General features: G+C 36.7%; 1 protein-coding gene across 7 annotated transcripts in view; it reads right to left on the bottom strand.

The window, feature by feature from the left end:
• SPAG9 (sperm associated antigen 9) overlaps positions 1–14,216 on the bottom strand; it is a 152,005-nt gene that overhangs the window by 58,939 nt on the left and 78,850 nt on the right. For 4 of the 7 annotated variants that reach the window (XM_059908973.1, XM_059908974.1, XM_059908975.1 and 1 more), the window contains exons 4-5: positions 10,661–10,755; positions 4,788–4,938 (exon numbers count right to left, since the gene is read on the bottom strand). In XM_059908973.1, the coding sequence (XP_059764956.1) occupies positions 4,788–4,938; positions 10,661–10,755 (246 nt within the window). Of the gene's footprint in view, positions 1–4,787; positions 4,939–9,778; positions 10,061–10,660; positions 10,756–14,216 lie in introns of those variants that run through there. The other 3 variants (XM_059908977.1, XM_059908978.1, XM_059908979.1) reach the window with 3 other exon arrangements.

Raw genomic sequence — 14,216 nt, 5'->3', positions numbered from 1 at the left:
GCAGGCAATTTGGTGATATCTAGCAAAATCTTAAATACATGCTTTAATCCAGCAATCCCACTTATAGGAATTATAAATACAAGTACAAAATTATGTACAAGGTTATTCAATGCAGCATTGCTTATAATAGCAAAAGATTAGGAAAAACTGAGATGTCCTGTCAATAAAGTAGATTTTAATGGCAGATGGGATATGTGATCCCTTTCCCCTGGCCCTTCCTCAATAATTCTGATGTATCATTCATCGTCCTTCACTCCGTTGTTTTCCATTTCTTTTTCTATCGGACTCCTCTTCTAAGCACACAAACAACCCAGTCTCGCGCCTTCTAAGAGTACTTTTCCCTTCACCCTGCCAACTGAAAACACCTTTTCACTGTCCTCCCACCACAACCACCTTTCTTGAGTAATATACACTTTCTATTTCCTCCTTCGTGAATATAATTCAGTTGGATGAACAACCTTACCTTAACATTTTTGCCTATTTCCACCCTAGCATTTTTATAATACATTTTCAATAGAAAATGTCATTTAACATAAGAAGTTCCTTTTTACCAATTTTGCTAGTAGCCCCCCATTAAGAAATTTCTGTTAATGATACAATATAAAATTCCTCTGCTTTCTGCCTTAAACTGATCTCTAAACTCGATTTGAGGACCATCAAAAGGTATCAGGTGAAGCTTCATGTAAGCTGTGGCATTTAGACTGGCCTTGAAAGAATACTTCTACTGGTGGTAACCTAAGCAGGATACAAATATGTATGTGGGAAAACTATATAGAAAAACAATTGGATGCACAGGTGTGGAGTTCAGGAAAGGGGTCAAGATCACAAATTCAAATTTGTGAACACTGATGGGTGGATGGTATTTACAGACATGAAACTTGAACTACCCAGGTTAAGTACAGGAGGGGGCTGAAATTTAAGCCCTAGAGAACTACAACATTTAGAGGTGCAAAAGCAGCAATGGAAAAGGACCTGTGAAGAAAACCAGAGAGAGGGAGAGGGGGAAATGGGAGACAGAGGGAGAGGGGGAGGGGGAGGAGGAGGCGGGAGAGAGAGAGAAAGAGAAAGAGAAAGAGAAAGAGAAGTATCCTGGGAGCAAAGTGAAGAAAGCATTTCAAGAAGCAGAAAGTGGGCTTTCCCTGGTGGCACAGTGGTTAAGAATCTGCCTGCCAATGCAGGGTCACAGGTTTGAGCCCTGGTCCGGGAGGATCCCACATGCCACAGAGCAACTAAGCCTGTGTGCCACAACTACTGAGCCTGCACTCTAGAGCCTGCGAGCCACAACTACTGAGCCTGTGTGTCACAACTACTGAAGCCCATGTGCCTACAGCCCGTGCTCCACAACAAGAGAAGCCACCGCAATGAGAAGCCTGTGCACCGCAACAAAGAGTAGCCCCCGCTCACCACAACTAGAGAAAGCCTGCACGCAGCAACAAAGACCCAACGCAGCCAAAAATAAAATAAATAAATTTTTTTACAAAAGAATGATAAAAAAAAATTAAAAAATAAAATTAGAAGAAAACTAAGCTGGAAAGACAAATTTTATTAAAAAAAAAAAGAAGCAGCAGAAAGTATTCAAATTTGTCAAATGCTGCTACAAGGCAAGGTGGGAATGAGAATTTTCCATCACACTATTTATTTATTATTTATGGCTGTGCTGGGTCTTCGTTGCTGTGTGCAGGCTTTCTCTAGTTGCGGCGAGCAGGGGCTACTCTTCATGTGGTGCGCAGGCTTCTCACTGTGGTGGCTTCTCTTGTTGCGGATCACAGCCTCTAGGCATGCAGGTTTCAGTAGTTGTTGGCACGACGGCTCAGTAGTTGTGGCTCACGGGCTTAGTTGCTCTGCAGCATGTGGGATCTTCCCGGACCAGGGACTGAACCCGTGTCCCCTGCATTGGCAGGCAGATTCTTAACCACTGCGCCACCAGGGAAGTCCCCATCATACTATTTAGAGAGACGGATATTTTGTATAACCATGAAAAAAGGCACATTGGTGCAGTAGGTAGCACTGAAGTCTCAGAGGAATGGGATGAAGAGAAAAAAAAACATTCTTCAAACACACCAAAGTTTGTCCCCACCTTGGGGTCTTTACAGATGCTAGTTGATCGTCCTGAAACACACAGTCCTCTGGACCTTTCCATGCACCTGTACCTCCTTCATTTCAGGGCACAAGTCACCACCTCCAAGAGGCCTTCCTTCACCACTCTAAAATAAGCACCCCTCCTTACTAGTTACTCTCTAGCCCCTTACTTAGCTTTTTAAAAATAGTACATAACACTACTTGAAATTCCATGATTTCATTTATTTGTTTGTTGATTTCCCCCACAAAAATACAATAAGTAAAGGAATAATATGTACAAATACTTCTTTTTAAGAACAACTTGTATATTTTTCTAGGTGCATCAGTCCTGGCAGATTTTCCAGTACAGCTGTCCCTTGGTATCTACCGGGGATTGTTCCAGGACTCCCTGTGCATACCGAAATCTACAGATGCTCAAGTCCCTTATATAAAATGGTATAGTATACCTGAAGATATAACCTTATTGACTACAACTATTTCAGTGAGAAATCTGCAATAAAGCAACAAAAAAGGTCCATAACTTTACAATCATGGGCAAATCCCCTTTACTGCCATTCTTCTGCCACAGTTTCCCTATAGTTCTGTTTCCTTGGTTATAACCCATCATGTGGTTTTCTCACAGAACATTTTCACCTTAACCTTAATTCGCAGAAAATTTGTGCTAGTAAAATTAATTTTACTTATAATTCTCACCTTCAGTCTTTCATAACAAAGGCAAAGCATACTCTAAACATAGCTAGGTCATCCCCAAAGTTCTCAGAGAAACGAAAGTTGAAGAACACCTTAAATTAGAGATGGTCTAGTCCAACTCCTGCCAGACATGGAAACCGAGACCAGTGTGCATGTTCAATGCAATCCACAAGTGAACTCTAAACCCCTGACTCCCAGGCTTTTGTAAAGTTAGAGAAAGACATCTGACTAATAACAAGGGCTTAGGTAAATAGTAAAATATGTCCTAATTATGAGACATACTTCACAAACTGGACTTCTACCATTTTGTAATGTACCATTCCATTCCCAGAAATCCTTATCTGTTGAGCCTTTATCTCATTTACTGGCTCTATGTCCACAGTAGAGACAGATTGGATTTTATTTTAAAAACCTCTCTGGGGAATACTTGCCTTAGTATCTCTAGGGAGGATACAAAAAACTCCCCTGTTTAAATCCATATTAATAATCTGTTAATCAGTTTATAACATGTCAGCAGAGTTCTGTCACAGCATGTCACTGGATTAAATAACAATCTTCTCTTTAAGGTATCTTTCTGGATAGTAGTTAAAATACAGTTACCATATGGTATACATATTTGATGTCCTAGAAGTATCCCTCCTACTTAATTTTCTTTTGGGAAAGGGACATGGCAAGTAGGCGATTGAGAGCTGGATGTTTTGGAAGATCTATTAAACCAACAGGCAGGCTAAAAAAGTCAGTGTGGCCATAGAGGTAAGAATGAGAAAACTTCCTAGTGGCATCACTGTGAACTGATACTGAGCAGCTGCATAATTACCTTCTAATAAAGTGAGCAAAAAAGAAAGGAGAATGAGAAAAAGGTGAGGTTAGGCCTACTGTTAAAAATACTTTTCAGTGGGAGCAAAGCTATGAAATATTTATTGACTGCTTACTGTTTTGAGCACATTTCAAAGGTCAATGGAATGATTCTAAATGCCTCTACCTACTAGAGCTGAAAAACAGACCATTTATATTATCTTCAAAAGAGTCTTTCTAACATCTAAAACAAATAATTCATTTGACAAACATGTTCTGAGTGATTATGTGCTAGACACATTTTCTAAGTGCTAGGGATACAGCACTAAACAAACCGCATGGATTTGGAGAGAAACAAAGTAAATAAGTAAATGACTTCGTAATTTAGAAGTATCATAAGAGCTATCTATATAAGTACTTAAACCATGATAAGTAATTTGGAGAAAAAGAGACCAGAAAAAGGAGATAAAGATGTAAGTAACTCAACTGTATTCATTGTAGGTGGCCTGTTTGTTTTATGACAGAGTAGATTTTCTAATGTAACAAGGTTCCTTTATAATCAGTGTTCCCTTTATAAATATTGCACTTTATAAGATATATACTATAACTTCAATTATTTTCAATTATTAGTAAATCTCCACTCTTAGAATATATTATTATTTATATTTATAACTTATTTGGTGACAAGATCTTGGTCAAGAACATAATCTATAATGAACTAACACCAGGCCTTTTTAGCTAAACACAATGCACTTTTGGATATTGCTTTATGAAGGTTTTGAGGAAGGTATCGTGCTTTTTTGTTGTTTTTTAAGTGAAGCCCTACTAAATTGTGAAGCTTCCCAACAGTGAACCAAGGATTTCAGGTGGCAATAATTTTCAATTCTAAAAAACATAATTAAGTTCACTGGTCACCCCATCCTAAATTCATATAATGTAAATCAAATAGAAATAGCCTAACTCAAATAGAAATGTTGGTCATTAGTATGACAACCAAGATATAACAACGCTTGACTCTGTTTTCCTATATAACTTGAAAAAATATAATAAAAAACTGAAACTCTTGGGAAGAGCTCATTTCCAATTTAAAAAAAGCATCTGTTTTACGAACTAAAATGTGTACATACTATTTCATTTTATTATGTTCTGGTTGTCTAGCACTTCAATTTGGATAAGAAAGCTTATAAAACATAAACTGAAGATTTTCACAGAATAAAGCTTACCTTCAGGCTGGTATGAGAACGTGGTTGACTTAACTCCTGAAATTTCCATTGCTCTGATCCAGGGGTCTCGCCACCTTTCTGAGTGTCAGGTGTAAGCAATCCATCTCCAGCAGGTAATGGGAAAATCCCTAATGATATAGGGCGTTCTTTTCTATTTGGAGAGGGGAGAAAAATTAAGCATTAATTCGTTTTTAATTGTTATTCATCATGACTGTGAGTAATAAGCCTGGGCTGTCACTGCTTCAGAATTATCACTCTTAAATAATTCTGTCTGCCGATCTGAACAAGCAGACTTACCAAAGAGAAAGGACAGAGTCTCAGAAGCTAAATTAGCCCCAGGGAATCAACTAAGAAAGGTAGTAAAATACAGTTTAGGAAATCTTATTAAGTTACTGATGAGTCCCTTACCCCAACTCCTGCTTCTAGACTTCCCAATTCCTCGTCTTAATCCCTAGATATTTACCAAGCCTCTTCAGGGTATCTCTTTTCTGCCTAGAGGAAAATCAATATATGGTCTAAATCAGGGCTACTGATTAAATGGTAAAAAGAACACGTGGACCAAAAAAATGTTGCCTGCCATTCAGCCATCAGCCACTGCAGCCAGCCCTGATGGAGGGCCCTGAAGGGAATTCAAGATGGAGAAAAACAGTATACTGACCCTAGGTAGTTAACACGCATATGAAAGGAATAATTTCAATGAGCCCAGACTCCTGCATCTTCCCATACATAGAAAAGCATTAAAATCATTAACTTGAGATGTCTGTCTTTTGTGATTAGCAGAAATCTTTTGATGTTCCACTACGTGTTGTTTTTTATTTATTTATTTATTTTTCTCAGCAAAAACTCCCATATATCCTGGTTCCTCCCTTTGCCGGTTTGGGACGGTTCCTCAGAGCTATCTGAGAGGCTGCCCTGCTGGGCTATAGCCCTTAGTAATGTCTCTGAATAAAACATAATTCTCATCTTTTAGGGGGTGTGTGTGTGTGTGTGTGTGTGTGTGTGTGTGTGTGTTTTCAGAGTTTTATCCCCTAAAGTAGGAAAGCTGTATTGTTCTACAGAACCAATATATGAGACCCTTTCCACCACATTATGTATGAGAAAACAATTGTCGGTTTTTCCAAACAAGGAGGCCAAAAAATTCTATGAAAGACTGTAGAGTTTCCAATGCTTTGTGGGAAATTCCAGTGAACAAGAGTTTCAATTTTAATAATAGAATTTTAACAAGAAACACATCCTTTGTTAATGCAAAGGACTTTTAGAGGGTAGAAATAAGCCTGGGTCATCCTGGGTCATTAACGCAAATGGAAATTAGCAAGAAATGAGACACTAAAGGTTTGGAGCTTCTAGGAACCATAGTGCTGCTGGTAAAAAATGTAAGTTAGAACAGAAACACTGAGGTTATAAATAAATGTTGGAAAATATTCAGTTTTCCTAAATAAGTCTTTATTCTGTAAGCTTATTTTCATACCAAGAAACTTAAGCCACTTTTGAAATGTGCCCTCACTGAACACAAAGGGTACACTGCTTTCATTCCTAATGACAATCAGAAAGGATTAGTACAACTGTCAAACACCTTCTTAAAGATTAGGTGAAGCAAAAGGGTTGAGAGACTGCATTTTATTAAAGTTGTAGGCACAAGGAAATAGAACAGGACTCTTCTCTATCAGAGTTAATTATTTATCACTTCTTCACACTTGGGGTACTTTTCCTATTTGATTTGGGAGGAAAATTCAAATGCATGTAGGCAGCATAACAGGCTAGCATAAAGGCTAGATTTTAAAACCAAATCTAAGTTTGTCTCCACGACCTGCCAGAACAACCAAATAACAAAGCAGTCAGCTATTCTTTACACCAGTTACTCCCAAATGCTGGTTCAGCAAAAAAGTTGTCATAAGTCCACAGTGAAGAGGCATTATTTATTATATCCTTACTGGATAATACAGAACACGTTATACACATACATGCTTCCACATATCATAGAACCTGTTCTTTCTTGAGAATGATTCACCCCTTTGCCACATCTTTTCTGCTTGATTTTAAAATGCCCTTTATTTCACCAAATGATGGTGACAACGATTGGAAATTTTGGGTGGGGAACGTATTTTGGGAACTGAAAATCTAAGGGTCTAAGAGCTACCAGATTACTTATTTTTTTTTAACATATCTTAATGACTTTAGCAAAAAGTGACCAGGAATTTAATCAGATGGAATTTAATGCAAGGCTCTCTAACCCCAAGTGCAAAGAAAGACAATACAAACTTCATTCGAATTCATCACCCTGCCAACAGAAATCAAAATACAGGCCAGTCATGAGAATTATCTTCCTTTATGAATGACAACACAATCATTTTCACACATGTCAAATACTGGAAAAGTTGGGGGAAGGAGTCGGCTGTGGGTCCAAGTTTTACTTTCCTACTCCTGTTAACTACTAAATCTACAATCCAAAATATAAGTAGAATTCAAACCTTGGTACTGCTTATATTTATCCTTCAGAAACTGCTTGACAGGGAGGGAATTTTTTTTCAGAGACTGATAGCTGTCAAGAAGGTCAATGATGCTCTAGGTTACACTGTTCCAACTCTGGAAAAATTGTATTACTACACATCTTTTCCCTCCTTTTTTTACTGATAAACTATGTAAGACTTGGCGGGGAGGGAGAAGGACATGTAATTATGCACTTTAAGTAGAGTCCTATTTTCAAAAGGAAACCCTGAAAAGTGAACATTAGTCCTGTACTATAAGGTATGCATGTTTGATACTCTATATATTAAACGCTTCAGTAAAACTCACAAAAGAAACCAAAGAATGAAATACATGTGGGAAAATATCAAGTGGCAGATTTAAACCCCAGGTGTTTCAATAATGCATTACTATCTAGAAACAAAGCTATCATCAGCTATCAGAATCCTTGTTACATATTTTTAAAAACTGCCATATATCCAATTTTAAATTGGTTATTTAAATGTTACCTTATGTGCATAAATAACTTTGCAAATATGTTTTGAAACAGCTTTATTATTCCCATTTAAAACAAATAATAATTAATAAAATCTACTATACATATTATAAAGAGCAGTAAAAAGATTACATTTGTTCAACACCCACCATGTGGCAAGCACGCAGATGGATGATTTATTTACATTATCTCATTTAATCCTCATAAGGAAATAGGAATTATTTTCCCTGTTTTCAGATTAGGAAAAGTGACACTCAAGAGACTTTAGGCACTAGTAATCAGCAGAAATGGGATTCAAAGGCAGGCCTGTTTTGACTTCAAGACCCATGTACTTTCCTTGGAACTACCTATTTCTTGACAATTTAATCTTAATATTAAAGACTGGGAATGTGGAAGACTTTCTTCATCAGATCAACAACAACTTTTATGTCAAGGAACTTTTTGAATTTAATCATAAGTTATTTTATGAATAAAACAGCTAGAGCTAAAATAGTTTTGCTAAAAATGTAGTAGATATAAGTGACTATGAAAATTATTTACTTGTTTAATCTACAATATATCTTGCAACTGACTGAATACAAAATAATCATCTCACGTGTTTTTTAAAATGACCCAATGGGGTAAGAACCTCAGAGGAGGAAACTCTGGCACAGAGAGTAAGCACCTTGCCAAAGACCCCACAGCTCGCACGTGGCAGAGCATTTGTAGCCAGCCAGTCCAACTCCAAACCTCTTACCCACTGCACAGCACTGCATGGCACAGCACAGCACTGGCATCTTAAATGGAACGGAAACCTAAGACAGCCCTTTGAGACTAATCTTATTTTAATAGTCTAGATATTCTTGAGTCAAGGTATTTTTCAATTTCCTAAAAGCCTATATATACATATATACAAATCCTTTATGTCTTAAAATATACCCAAGTAATAAGATTTGCTCCCGATTTTTACAAAATCAGGAAAAAAAAATGACCAAGTACCTAGTTTTAAGACCATAATTGAAATTTAATTTTTGGACCTTAAACTAATGTTGAACATGAATGGACCTATGAATAAAAAAAGAACACATTGAGGGAATTTACTACTTTAATTCACCTTACTGTAAGTCCACAATTAGGAGTTGAGTTTTAAGTAAACACTTATAAAAAGCTATACACTATGAACCCTCATTTAAAACGACGCATAAAGCAAAAATCTCAACAAATCAGATAATTTTAGTTTGATGAATTAGAAAACAAAAGAAACCAAAACATTAAATCTCTAAAATATAGAAGATGGTTCTTAGAGCGTGCAAGCAGAGTGAAGAGCAGAAAAGCTACAGAGATTAATGACTACCCCCACAACCGGGCATGGATATTTGTCACCCAAGTCTACAAAGAAAAGGCAACATCTGACAAAACAATAGTGAATAGCCTCTGTAAAGCTTTCATAACTTTGATGTGTAAATAATTGGGGGAAAAAAATGAATTCCTTGCCCTAAAGGTTTAAATCCTTTCGCTTTAAAATATATTTTGTTTTAGGACGAAAATATTTAAGTTGTCAGTTCCCATGAGCTGCTATCAAAAATTGCAAAAACTGCAAAAAGGATGCCTGAACCTCCATCAGTCAAAGGATAGTTGGAACAAAATAAACACCTATGGCCTGTGTCTAATCAACTACAAGTCCCACCATAAAAGATTATTTGCTCCTAAATACTCAGATACTAAACGAAGAGACTGTGTAAATTCAGACCCAATGCTCGACTCCTGCTCTCCCTTTACTCTTTGAACACTGCTTAAAACAAGACCACACTGATCTTGTACTTGTGTATAAGTACAATCTGAAAATCTTTTTCTTAAGTCAGTGCTTTCCAAACACCAAGCCGTATCCCTAAGTGATAGCCCATAAATTACTATAAATAAGAGATGAAATCTCAGCTTCAGTCCATTTTCCATTGTCTCAATCTGCAAAAGAAATGGTTACAAAGAAGACCCGTGAAGCTAAAAATTCAAGAAAAACCAACTAAACAGGGACTTCTAAGAGAGACTAAAGTACCTGAGTATCCTTGGTAGGTTCTGCGTCAGAGCTGGCACTCCGGTAGAAATAGAAAAGTGCACAAGCAGCAAAACAGAGAGAGACACTAAGATAGCAGAATTAATGACCACCGCCCCGCCAACAAAGCCAAACACAAACAGCAGCATGCATCCAGGACTCATGGCGCTGTGCTGGCATGGTGAAACACCGGAACCAGGAGGCCTACACGGGGGCCAAAGGGGTATCTTTGTAGTGAGGATCTGTCATTCAGCTGCTGCCACAAAAACAATGCCATCAGCAGCAGCTTTCCACTCCATCCTGCAGCAGCCCCGAAGCGATGACGTCATCCCGCTCTCCCCACCTCATAACCATAGAGCTGCTGCTCCTAGCATTTATGCAGCAATCCAGAGCAACGGCAAGCCTATTAACTGTTTTCCTCTCCGCTAAGAGTCCTGGCTTAGCTCATTGGCTACAATGCTTGGAGATCTACATAATTTATTCACACTCCTACATCAAACAGAAGTCTTAGCTAGCTAACCCTTTCAAGCATGCCTCTCTGTAGCAAAAAGAACTTTTAAACCAATTATACAGGAGAAATGAAAATTTTTCAGCATTCTCACAAATCAGACAATTTTAAACCTAGTGTAATCTTCATTAAATATCAGAAATCAATCAAAATACCTCGATATGTTGCCATATAGCATGGCTCACAATTTACCTCTTCATTAGTGAAAGCTGTTCTGTTTTTCCATGCTACTCTCTCCTGTAGCATTCCAACTACAGTAGAGAACTTTTTGAATCAGCTTAACTATTGTTCCAGGATTAAAGAACAGAGAGAAACAGAAACAAATAGATTACTTTATTTCGCTTTTTCCCAAGGCAAAAATGTATTAAAAATCTTACCTAATTCTGCTATGAGCTGTGGACTCTAGTTGATCACCCCCTGAGAGCTGATGAAGTTTTGTTCTTTCTAAGTGTTCCATATAATTATGGATCATCTATTTTGAAGAAAGAAAAGAATACACAAAATTTTAAGACTAATACCTGGAATAAAAACATACTGTTACAGCAAGGGAAACCTTTTAATATAAATATCTTATTTATCAGACTACAGTTCCATGTAAAAGAATATTAAGGATGAAATTTTCTTTTAACGGCAAAGGAATATGCAAATGCTTACATTTAAGGATGCTAGTGTCCACAAAAGTAGCCAACATCTTGCTTAGCATAGCAAAAACAATTTTTTACCATGTAAATGGTAATACTATTAAATAATTTTGACATAAATAACACAAATTAGGATATAGACATTGAAGGAATTGACAAGAGATTACTGGTTAAAGGTGATATAGAGGGCATTTGAGAAATCCATTACTAAAATGGGAAACAACAAAAATTAACATGAAACTTGAGAAGAAATCATACCCTTATTTTTTCCATTTTATAAAGGATTCACAGAGTAAAGATCACTTTCAATTTAATACCAAGATGTTTATTTCTTTTGTCTACAGATTTAGTTCAAAGAATGCTAAAATATTCTCTCCTTTGCTTGACTGCTAATTTACTGGAAGCATTACTTAATATAATTATATAATAATAGCAGCAAACTAAAACAAATGAAAAATCAGAGCACTTTGACTGAGTCTTAGATAAGGAACTATAAGACAGACAAGCTGAATATGGAAGTGAAAACTTCAAGAATATCAAGTATATAACCCATCAAGAAATTCTACCGTCTGATTGATTCTTGATAACCTACAGTTCCACTTTTAAGAAACCCAAATCTGTCATTAAAACATATAAAATGCAACAAAGTTCAATGATAAAGCCTTGCTAGATACTGATGCGATACGAATAAGAAAAAAATGAGTAAGAAAAGTTATGTTAGCAGTTTAAAGAAATGTAAATATTAAGAGTAGGCAAGAAAAGGTGAATATTCCTAGAATTCTTAAAACTATAGCATGGAATAGCTTTGAAAGTTGCTAATCTTTAGCTGTATGAAGATGGGTTTCAATCTCAATATAACATAAAATATGCATTGTAGCATATTAAAAGGATAACTACTGAAAGAAACAAAATTTAAAACAATTTTTTAAAATTTATTTTTAAAAAGCATGCTTTTGTTGGGAGTTCCCTGGTGGTCTAGTGGTTAGGATTTGGCGCTTTCACTGCTGTGGCCAGGGTTCGATCCCTGGTCGGCGAACTGGGATCCCGCAGTGGCCCAGTGTGGCCAGATAAATAAATATATATATATACATATATCTTTTTTAGAAATCCAGATTTTTTTTTTTAACTTTAATTTTATTTATTTATTTATTTATGGCTGTGTTGGGTCTTCGTTTCTGTGCGAGGGCTTTCTCTAGTTGCGGCAAGTGGGGGCCACTCTTCATCGCGGTGCGCGGGCCTCTCACTATCGCGGCCTCTCTTGTTGTGGAGCACAGGCTCCAGACGCGCAGGCTCAGCAATTGTGGCTCATGGGCCTAGTTGCTCCGCGGCATGTGGGATCTTCCCAGACCAGGGCTCGAACCCATGTCCCCTGCATTGGCAGGCAGATTCTCAACCACTGCGCCACCAGGGAAGCCCAATAAATATATTTTTTTAAAGTATGCTTTTGTTGTGAAAATTTTACTTGGCATGCATGCATATACAAAAATTAAGAAGTATGTAAATCAGTTTGAAACTGTTATTTACTTCAAATAAACAAAAAGATGAACTCTGATGCATGGATTAAGATGGGTAATTCTATCAAATCAAATATAAAAGAATCAATCAGACTGTTCCCCAATTAAAACTAGCCCAAATAAGAAATGTATCAGACAAGGAAAAATGAATACAGAATCACATGGATATGGTATATGAAAGCATTTTTAAAACTTCTAAATTTAAAGATTTTCTCTTTACCACCATTTAAAGAACAGTTTTGCAGAAATACAGTTTTTGTCTTTGTGTCAGTGAATCAGAAACAATGAGCTGTTTCCTTCTTGTATCAGGGAAAACTTTAAGGGAAAAAATTTAAATGAGACTAGTATAACAAAGTGATGGTTGGGCCAAATAAGATATCAATTTAAATTTTCAAAAGATTTTAGAAAATCTAAGTCAAATTCTTTTATAATGGAGAGTGATTATATGAATTTGATTCATTCAAATGGAAGAATCTAAGTTTCTTTAAGCATTCAAATGAATAGAAATCTCCCCTAGACTGCTTTTATAATAATCTATTGATATTTATTCAATATAGACAAATAAAAAGATTAAATAAAATGCAAAGATATAGTTCTACCCAAATAGAATCTACTGAATCAGGTAGAATCAGTTCTACCCCGAATAGTGCATTCTATAGATAGATTCTTGTCTTAAATGAATACGTTAAAAATTTTTTAATTTAGGAGATGTTGAATTCCAAACCTTCTTCAAATGACTGACCCAAGTAACTATTTCTGACTTTCCAAAATGGTCTACATAACGAAATTGGTTTTAACCCAATTAAACTAACACTTAATAGGACAGAACAACAACAACAAAATGGCAGCTAATATTTATTGAGCACCAACTACAAATCAGCCAGTGCATGTACATTGTTTCAATTAATCCTCACAACAACAATATGATTTTCTAGATAAACTCCAGTTTAAGGAGGTTAAAATAACTTGCCCAACTTGACCAGCTAGTTAATGATTAACTGTGCTCTAACTGTCAGCTAGTTGGCTTTGTGGCCAGAACTCAGGTCCATCTGACTCAGTCATCAGAGTAGATAAGCATTATAAGACTCATGGTGTATCTGCCCTTTCAGTCAATTCTGGAGGCAGGCAATAAGCTCATTGTCCTTTCTTCCTCACACCCACATGAAAACCCCACATCCTAAAGCATTTCCTGATGTCTGAAATAAAATACGCACTATATTCTATATATGCACAAAAAAATAGAAATAATAAATTGTACATAAAAATTTAAGTTTTAATTACAGGGTTTCACAGAGTAGCTCTGGTTTTTTTAATAAAAAACTGAGTAGGGGGCAATGCTGCCAGGTAGAAAAGAGAGGTAGAGTAAAATAAGATATGCTTTATATAACCTACTATTGGGTCCACCAGCCCCATCCCTCCTTATCTCAGAATGGCAACTCTCAATTTTCTCAGGTATGCACATTAATTCACACATATCCAGGAGTCAATTCAGCAACAAGTAGCTGGAGTCATGAAGAAGGGTCCCAAGCACACTGTTTAGAACATCCCAACTCCCCTCCCACTTAGAGAAATCTTCACAGCAGAGGTTGACTGTCAACTTTGGCTAAAACTGAAATGCAAGGCAATAGTTATTAGAAAAGCAAGGCAAAAATAGAGGTTTTGAAGACAAGTGGCATGAATCCTTTTAATTCTGTTGGCCTCGAATCCTTCCATACGCAGCTCAAAATCCTATAAGTACATCCACAAAGCCACTATTCTTAAAGTGGTTGAGATGGCAT

This window comes from Balaenoptera ricei, chromosome 20, assembly GCF_028023285.1.
Source record: "Balaenoptera ricei isolate mBalRic1 chromosome 20, mBalRic1.hap2, whole genome shotgun sequence".
NCBI classification, from domain to species: domain Eukaryota; kingdom Metazoa; phylum Chordata; class Mammalia; order Artiodactyla; family Balaenopteridae; genus Balaenoptera; species Balaenoptera ricei.
The sequence above is the reverse complement of the archived record's forward strand: the minus strand, read 5'-3'. Positions and strand labels throughout refer to the sequence as shown.